General features: G+C 44.2%; 1 protein-coding gene across 1 annotated transcript; it reads left to right on the top strand.

Annotated features, from left to right (window-relative positions):
* The first annotated feature begins 2,907 nt into the window (after positions 1 to 2,907).
* On the top strand, positions 2,908 to 8,504 carry matn1 (matrilin 1). Its single transcript, XM_052069290.1, has 10 exons — positions 2,908 to 3,145; positions 3,938 to 4,122; positions 4,210 to 4,374; positions 4,677 to 4,899; positions 6,256 to 6,378; positions 6,604 to 6,776; positions 6,923 to 7,154; positions 7,234 to 7,386; positions 7,477 to 7,557; positions 7,726 to 8,504. Exons 1-10 carry the CDS (start codon positions 3,049 to 3,051, stop codon positions 7,773 to 7,775), a joined length of 1,482 nt encoding a protein of 493 aa, XP_051925250.1. The 5' UTR covers positions 2,908 to 3,048; the 3' UTR covers positions 7,776 to 8,504.
* Positions 8,505 to 8,591: the final 87 nt, after the last annotated feature.

Raw genomic sequence — 8,591 nt, 5'->3', positions numbered from 1 at the left:
GCTTGTCCCCCCCTCCCTCCACTGCTGCACTTCCTCTGCTGTGCACAGAGAGAGTATAGAATACAGGTGGAGGGCCTGAATGTATGTGTGTGTATGGGATGCTTCATTCCACCCTGATCCCGCTAAGTCAACATTGACAGGGATTTGGAAAGAAAGGCAAACTTGTTTCAATATTGATGTTTGTGGCAAGATCTTTGCAGCATCGCCCCCCCCCCCCCCCCCCCTCTCCACACACACACGCGCGCGCACACATACACAGTAGTTGTCCAATGTGGAAGAAAGCTGGCAGTTCCGCCGGTTTGCGTTCCAAAGTTATGACAAATAGATGCATTAGCGGAAGGTGGCAATCAAAGTGAGAACAGATCCGCTTCTATGCAAAAAAAAAAGAGCAAATTATACCAGGTTTTTTTTTCAATATTATTTTTTTACAGTGGGACATAATGCATGCAGTGTGAGTTTGCTTGAGGCTTGATTGTGCGGCGCAAGGCTGGCAGCGCCCCCTAACGTTTGATGTTCTCTGTCAAAATGTGCAGCCATAAAGGGCGATTTACAGGAATATTATGTAATTTGTGTCTGTTTTCGTTTTTCAGTGAAAAGCTAAACGAGAAACCCCTGTGGGATGCCACTGCATGTTAAAAAGAACCCATCTGTAGCCATATGACATATGACATGCATGTAAATACATATTTAATTCTGCTTTGGACATCCCAATATTACTTGGAAACATTTTATATGTTTGATATATTTTTTAAAAACTTAGAATTTTTATCATATGAAAAAGGCAAAATCCATTAAAGGTTTATTTTTTTTTAATGGGGTCTCACACATCCTTTAAGTGTACTTTTAATTGCAAATTTGAGTCGTTTCCATTTGCTTGTTCTCGTTCTAATGCATGAAGACTTTTTTTCTTCCCTCCTTCAGGACACATTCCGGGCCTGTTTTGCTGACGTGTGTGTGCGCGCGTGTGTGTGTTACATAACCGCACTGTATATGGGTAATTACTGTCTGTATACCTACGTGTGTAAACATACAGGATGCGTTGTCTCCCCTTCTGAGCCAAACAGGGTGCGTCCCTGAAATGCCCCGTTTTCCAGGAACCTCCTCAGACCTTTCATCACGGGCCAGTCGGTATACACAGAGACACACACACACACACACACACACACACACACACACAAATATATGTATAGATACGCATGTTGATTTTGTCATATGTTCACTTGAGTAGAAAATGTGTTGGACCACTTACTCTAGACTCTCCCGCCTCTGGTTTGCATCCTCACTTGCGGTGCGTGTGTGTATGTGTGTAAGGGGAGGCGAGAGTAATATGTGCTCGGTTGGGTGGGGTGGGATTTTGGTGGTCAAAAGAGGCCTCTCTGTTTCATATGGATGTGGCCCCATTGATGTGTATAGAATGTATACGTGAATGTATTGATGACAGTGTTTTTGTCCCCTCCCCCGTGTTTACACCCTCAGGGGGGTCTCGGCAGTGCCCAAACACCACCACGGTGCATGGATGGAACTTTGTTATAAGCATCTTTCGTAAGTGTTTTTTTTTTAAATTTTGTCCATGTGTTTTTGCCAGGAAAAGACTTCACAAATATATTTAGCGTAATTGACTTACGTTTATGAGGTACCAAATAAAGAAAAAATGGTGCTCTTTCTTCTGTGACGCTAACTGTCTGTGTTGTATAATTCCGTAGACGAAGCAGCACACGGTTCTTTCCTTCTAAGACGTAAGTTTGCATACGACCTCATTTGCGTTATTTTTCTACGTTCGGTCATTGGTCCAATTCTTTAAAGTCGCAAAATTACAATTAAAAATTAAATTAAAGTCGCAAAATTACCAAAAAAATTCTTCAGGTTATGAAACTTGTCAGATTCCAAGTCGAGAGTTCGTCGTGTTGCGAGGAAATCAAAGATAAGTCGCGATAGATGAGAAAGTCGTAATGGAAAAGATTAGGGTAACATTACCTGGAAAAAAATTGCAACGTTCTAAGGCTAATGTCAGATCTAAAATCAAAACTTAGCATTGGTAGAATAAAGGATGTACACAATTTTCAATATGGTAAAAGCTAAAATGCAACATTAGTGGATTTTTTTTCTGTACAAAGAAATAGATGAAATGTTAGTAGAATAAAGTAAAGAAGAAAAGTCCCGCTTCAGGTAAAAAAAATTGGCATGTAGCTTAATGTCATACTATAATATTATTACGAGATAAATCACAGTATAATTTATTAGTTGTGCAAGAGTGAACTTGGTTTTGAAGACATTGTGATCACAATGTGAGGGAAGTTGTAATATTGCAAGAATGAAGTCATCTGTTTTATGAAGACGGTGTCACAAGTGATCGCAATTCATAATTTTGTGGCATGGAAGTCTTATCTATTTGTTGTTTGTTTCACTCGGCGAGAAAAAAAACAAGCGGGCAAAGGAAAGACCCCTGTGGGTCGCCATACATTTTTAAAAAAGCCCCTCGGTAATCACAAAGATGATTTATGATACAAGTGTTCACAGAACAAATTCAACTTGTAAGTCAAGGCACCACTGTAATCTTTGAAACGTGCGCACACACACGTACTCACACACACGTGCAGTAATGCACAGTGAGCGGTCTGTGTGCGCGTCTGTCCCCCCCCGACTTCCTTCGATGTGTTTTGGGAACGTGTGGAGAAAAGAGGAATTCATGTTGGTGTTTATTTGGCCCGGTCCGAGCGCCCTTACCCCAGTTGCTCCTGTACCCCCTGATACCCCCCGCCCCCACACACACACACATATACCTGTCCATTCTAGGTGTTTGCCTTTCCCCAACCACCATCTTAGGTCCTCCCAGGGCAGGTATTTTCCTCTTGTCAGGCACAAACATGGCCAACTAAAAGAAGGTGTGTGTGGTGGGGGCATGGGGGCTGGGGTGCTGAGTGCGTGTGAAGTACTTGCATTGATAACCTCCAGCTCAGAGTCCCTCAGTCTCACTCTGACTGTGGCCAGGAACTCCCCGGGTGCGTACGTCTGTCAGTCTCAGCTCAAACGTCGTCCTCGCTTGCCGCCATGACGCTCACGCCGCCGCCGCCGCTGCTCCTGGCGCTCATGCTGGCGCTGACTGGTGCGCAGGCCACCGTGGATCGCCGCACAGCCGCCGCCATGGGTGAGTAACAGGAACTATGATCGATGCAGCTCATTTTGGATCCCAGTAGTGTGGTCTTTTTGGAGAATTTTCTAGTCACTCACTGCAGTGAGGGAAGAGGAGGGGGGAAACTGAGTGGTAAAAATAAAATGTTAATTGTGAACAAAATTGGCAAAAAGCATTTGTTTTTTTTTGCATATTGTGCTGAAATTGGTGCTTGTTTGGAGATGAAAATGGTGCAGTGTGATGTAGTGGTGCGAGTCATGCATTGAATCTACTTCTGTTGATTTGTGTTAATCTCGTCTCTTAGTACACATTTTCTTTTCAATTTATTTGTTTTTGTTTTTTATAGAAATATGAAAAAAATTTTGATTTTTTATTGGACTTTTCTATTTTATTTTCACGTTATTTTTTGTATTTTTCAAAAATTATATTTACAATTTATTTTATTCATTTATTTTTTACTAATTACAAATACAAATTCATTTTTTTCATCAGCTTCAGCTGTTCTCTCTGTCTTTATTTTTAATCTAATTTTTAAAAAATCAAATTGTTTGTGGCGTCTGAAGGAGACGCAGTCGTCTATTTTTTTGCCTCTTCTATCATTGTCATTGTGGCATCTAATTGCTTGATTGATTTATTTGAATATACAAACAAAACAATGCGTATAAGGAAAAAGTAGAAATAAATAACATTATTCAGCACGGTCTGGAGTAAAATCAGTTTATCGTAAAAAAATACGTGTGCCGTAATGTAACAGTTGTAGTCTTTGTCTCTCCCCCCCCCCCCCCCCCCATGCCCCCCGACGAGCAGCGGCAGGGCTTTGCAAGACGCGCCCCACCGACCTGGTGTTCATTGTGGACAGCAGCCGCAGCGTCCGCCCCTCAGAGTTCGAGCAGGTCAAAGTCTTCCTGGCCAAGGTCATCGAGGGCCTGGATGTGGGGCCCAACGCCACCCGAGTGGGCGTGGTCAACTACGCTAGCCGCGTCAAGAATGAGGCATGTGGGCGTACCTCACTTTAAAAAAAAAAAAAATTAAAAAAAAATTAAAATCTCTAACCTCGACTCTCTGGTTTGGGCTTTTAGGTATCACTGAAGACACATCGCACTAAGGCCGGCCTGATCAAGGCGGTGACCAAAGTGGAGCCCCTGTCCACGGGCACCATGACTGGTCTGGCCATCCAATTTGCCCTCAACGTGGCCTTCAGCGAGAACGAGGGCGCCCGCGCCAAGTCTCCTGACATCAGCAAGGTAACACGCACAAACAACAACATTGTCTACAGTGGGTGTAAAAAGTCCCCTGTTCAAATGGCAGGTTTTTGTCACTAAAAATGAGACCAAGGTAAATCATGGCAAACATTTTTCCAACATTCATGTGACTTACAGCCTCTAATAACTCAATTGGGGGGAATGTTTTGCAGAGATAAACAACCGAGATAATATAGTTACACAAGTGTGCAAACCCCTCATAAATTAGGCTGTGGCTGCGTTCATAAGCCACTTTGATTAACCCCAAATCAAGTTCAGATGGAGGCATTTCTTTGTTCTTGCAGGTGGCCATCATCGTGACGGACGGCCGCCCCCAGGACAATGTGAAGGACGTGGCCCAGCGGGCGCGCGACGCGGGCATCGAGATCTTCGCCATCGGCGTGGGCCGCGTGGACATGAGCACGCTGAAGCAGATGGCCAGCGAGCCGCTGGACGACCACGTGGACTACGTGGAGAGCTACAGCGTCATTGAGAAGCTCACCAAGAAGTTCCAGGAGGCTTTCTGCGGTAAGATGAAGAAGAAGAAGGTGTTTGGGGGGAGGGGGGGGGGGATAAGAAATACCGTCATAATGTTTGTTGCTTAACTGAGGGTAAGGTGTTTAGGACTATTGCAATGCATTGCCTCTTTATGCTGCTTAACTAGTGTCTGACATTTCCGTTTACCTACCTACCTACCTACATTAGAGGACTGAACAACTGGTTGAATTCAAATCGATACTGATATTAGAATGCTAATAGCTAATTGCTATTCGAATTTTCAAACCACAAAAGCTGCCAATAAAAAAAAAGAGTCCGCTTAATCTTGGTCGGTGAGTAGGACAAATTAGTTTTTATATAAATGTAGAATGAACTCTAAAATATACTTGGAGCCAGTGAAGGGAAGCCAGAATTGGGGTAATGTGCTCCCTCTTACGAGCACCAGTTAGGAGGTCAGCAGCAGCATTTTGGACCAACTGGAAACAGTTGAGGGAGGACTGGATGACTTCAAAATAAAGGATGTATTGGAGTAATCTAGCCAAGATGTAACAAAGGCAGCTCATAAAGGAACCATAGAAAGCCGGCGAAATTGAAAGAATTTATTAACAGAACCGATTTGCTGCTCCAATTTAAAATCAATGTCCAATTTAAAACCCAAGTTTGAGACTGTTGCCTTTAGAAAAGACACTATGGTGCCTAGGTCAACAGGGTGGGATGTACAGGGGCCACACGGACCAAACATATTAGCTTCAGTTTTTTGTTGTTGGGTTTTGTTTTTTGTTTTTCATTGAAATTTAAGGAATGTGGTAACATCCACTCTTCGATTTCCTCTCGATGGGACAAACGTTTGCTCACCTGGCCAGAAATCTGACTGTCATCCCCTTCGTGGTGGAAGGAAATAGCATGGTTTCTTAGGATGGAACCGAATGACAGCAAATGCAGTGAAAAGAGCAGGGGTGCCAAGATGGAACCCTGTGCAACGCCATACACGATAGCGGGGCAGAGCGGCAAGCTTTTTTTTTTTTTCTTGTTCTCATTATACTACATTTGAATTCATTGAATTGTTCAGCCCTGCGAGCTACATAGTTCTACGCCGACCTACTTAGTACATTATCTTTCCACTCACCTCTATATTGAATGACTTAATGGTTCCCCAACTCCACCCACTAAATGTCGCTGGATGTCAAAAGGATGATGTAGTTCCAATTTTAAGGATCCACTGCACTCAAACCTGACAGTGGATCATTAAAATCCCACCGGCTGTCATAGTTGTTGTTTTTTTTCCCCCCCTCTCCTAACCTGCCCTCTTCTCCCTCCCCCCTTTTTTTCCCTCCTCTGTGTGCTTGTGTGTGCGCCCGTACAAACCCTGCACACAAACACACACAGTGTCGGACCTGTGTGCCACCGGGGATCATGACTGCGAGCAGGTATGCCTCAGCTCACCCGGATCATACAAATGCGCCTGCAAGGAAGGCTTTACCCTCATGGACGATGGCCGCAGCTGCAGCGGTGAGTGCCAGCGAATGCGCGCTCGTGTGCTAAGCCCTTAGGCCATTTGTAAAACAACTCGATGAACACGCCGAGTTGTCTTATAAGATCGTACAGGTACATGGAACTTAGCGACTGCTCAAACAGCTTTCCATATGCTCGCTTTAGCGGAGCTGTGAAACGATGAGACTGAAGTGTGTGTTTGTGCGTGTGTGTGTGTATGTGTATGTGTGTGGGGGGGACCAGCATGCAGCAACTCGGCGACGGACGTGGTCTTCCTGATCGACGGCTCCAAGAGCGTGCGTCCCGAGAACTTTGAGCTGGTCAAGAAGTGGATCAACCAGATCGTGGACAAGCTGGACGTGTCAGACAGCAAAGCGCACGTCGGCCTAGTGCAGTACTCCAGCCTGGTCCGACAGGTAAAAAAAAAAAAAAAATTTGAATATGAGATTTGATGCAAAATAGTGTGCATGAAACGTGCAAAAATTCAATATTTTGTAATATTTTAAAATCTTTTTAAGCTCAGAGTAAAGTATGGTTAAACCCAGACTTTCTTGGCCATCAGGAGTTCCCGCTTGGCCGCCACAACAACAAGAAGGACCTGAAGGAGGCGGTGAAGAAGATGGCCTACATGGAGCGAGGGACCATGACCGGCCAGGCCTTGCGCTATCTGACCGACAAGAGCTTCAGCGTGGGCCACGGCGCCCGACCCGGCGTCTCCAAGGTGGGCATCGTCTTCACGGACGGACGCAGCCAGGACTACATTGGCGACGCCGCCAAGAAGGCCAAGGAGATGGGTGAGCCACCCCCCTCCCGACCCCCCACGGGAAATAATGCCCAACAATTCATTTATTTATCGAACGTTTTTTGTGGCAGGCTTCAAGATGTACGCCGTGGGAGTGGGCAACGCGGTCGAGGACGAGCTGAAGGAGATCGCTTCGGAGCCCAAAGGCGAACACTACTTCTACACGGCAGACTTCAAGGCCATGACGCAGATCGCCAAGAAGCTGCAGATTAACATCTGCCAAGGTTGCCTGACTCCACCTGTGTACTCTCGACGACATATGATGTCATCCTATCTCATGAGATATCAACTTTTCAATGTCCTGTGACCGACAGAGGACGACCCATGCGAGTGTGACTCCCTGGTTAAGTTCCAGAAGAAAGTAGAAGAAGCCCTGCAAGTACTAACGAAGAAAAATATCCTTGATCGCAAGAGTTGAGTCTGAGAGGAAATACAAAGTCAGCCATTTTGATTGCATTTTAGGTCCTTTACAGGGCTCCTTCATGTGTGAGATGAAGGTCCCACCCTGAAAAAGCAGCTTTTATTGTTGTTATTGTTGTTGTTGACCTTAACAGGCATCTTACTAGAGAATATGTCCAAGAGGATCGCTCTGCTGGAGAACAAAATCGTCTGAGGACTTGCGTCACGTAGTTCCCCATTAAACCCTGCGGCCCCCCAAGTCCAAGCACCGGTTGCCATGGAAACTGTGCCTTTGTAAATACAAGTCTTCCCTCATAGGGAAACCACAGATGGTACCCTCACCCCCCAAAAGTAGCACTTTCACTTTAAAAAAAAAAAAATCTGTCCTATTTCTCACCCCCTTCTGTTCTTGTATATAAAATATTTAAAATACAAGAAAATGAAGAGAAAGATTTGTATAATAAGGGTACAACCATGGTGTTTATTTTCCTAAATAAAAAGAATTTAGGAAGTAAATCAAAAATTGTATTTCTTTCCCCCCCTCGTCATCATTATTGACGCTGAAGGCACACTTTACAAACTTGATTTCCCAAAACGTGGTCTATCAGGACTTCAAGGACCCCTCAGTTCAGTCCGTGTCTCTTGGTTTTTGGATATGACGTTTGGAATAAGCTATTACAAAAAGAAAAATCGTGAATGGATTTCGTCTGAATATAATCAACAGTAAGATTGACACGGTACAGACAAAGTGTAATGGTTTGGTTTTCCTTTTTTATTTCTTTTACGAGACAAAGAATATGGATAGTCTTTGATTTGGATTCCCGGAAGTTATCAGGACAGCATTTCTCATAATGACCACAAGATGGCGACAGCGTGGCGCTGGATGATGATGAAAAACGCCTTATACATGGTTGTTTTTTAATGTAAAAAAAACCCCACCTTACTCAAGAAAATATTTTCATATGTCATCATGAATTATCAATGAACATAGTTTCAGAAATTCAAAATATAGTTCCATCTCCTCCCTTGA

Source organism: Hippocampus zosterae, chromosome 7, assembly GCF_025434085.1.
Source record: "Hippocampus zosterae strain Florida chromosome 7, ASM2543408v3, whole genome shotgun sequence".
Lineage (NCBI taxonomy): Eukaryota > Metazoa > Chordata > Actinopteri > Syngnathiformes > Syngnathidae > Hippocampus > Hippocampus zosterae.
This window is presented reverse-complemented; position numbering and strand designations above follow the sequence as displayed.

Bases quoted from the DNA above. Each gene is read 5' to 3' on its own strand.
- matn1 (XM_052069290.1), top strand. From the start codon at position 3,049: ATGACGCTCACGCCGCCGCCGCCGCTGCTCCTGGCGCTCATGCTGGCG. The intron at 6,379-6,603 runs GTGAGTGCCAGC...GGGGGGGACCAG, and splicing joins CGATGGCCGCAGCTGCAGCG to CATGCAGCAACTCGGCGACG. The intron at 7,558-7,725 runs ATATCCTTGATC...CAGGCATCTTAC, and splicing joins GCAAGTACTAACGAAGAAAA to TAGAGAATATGTCCAAGAGG.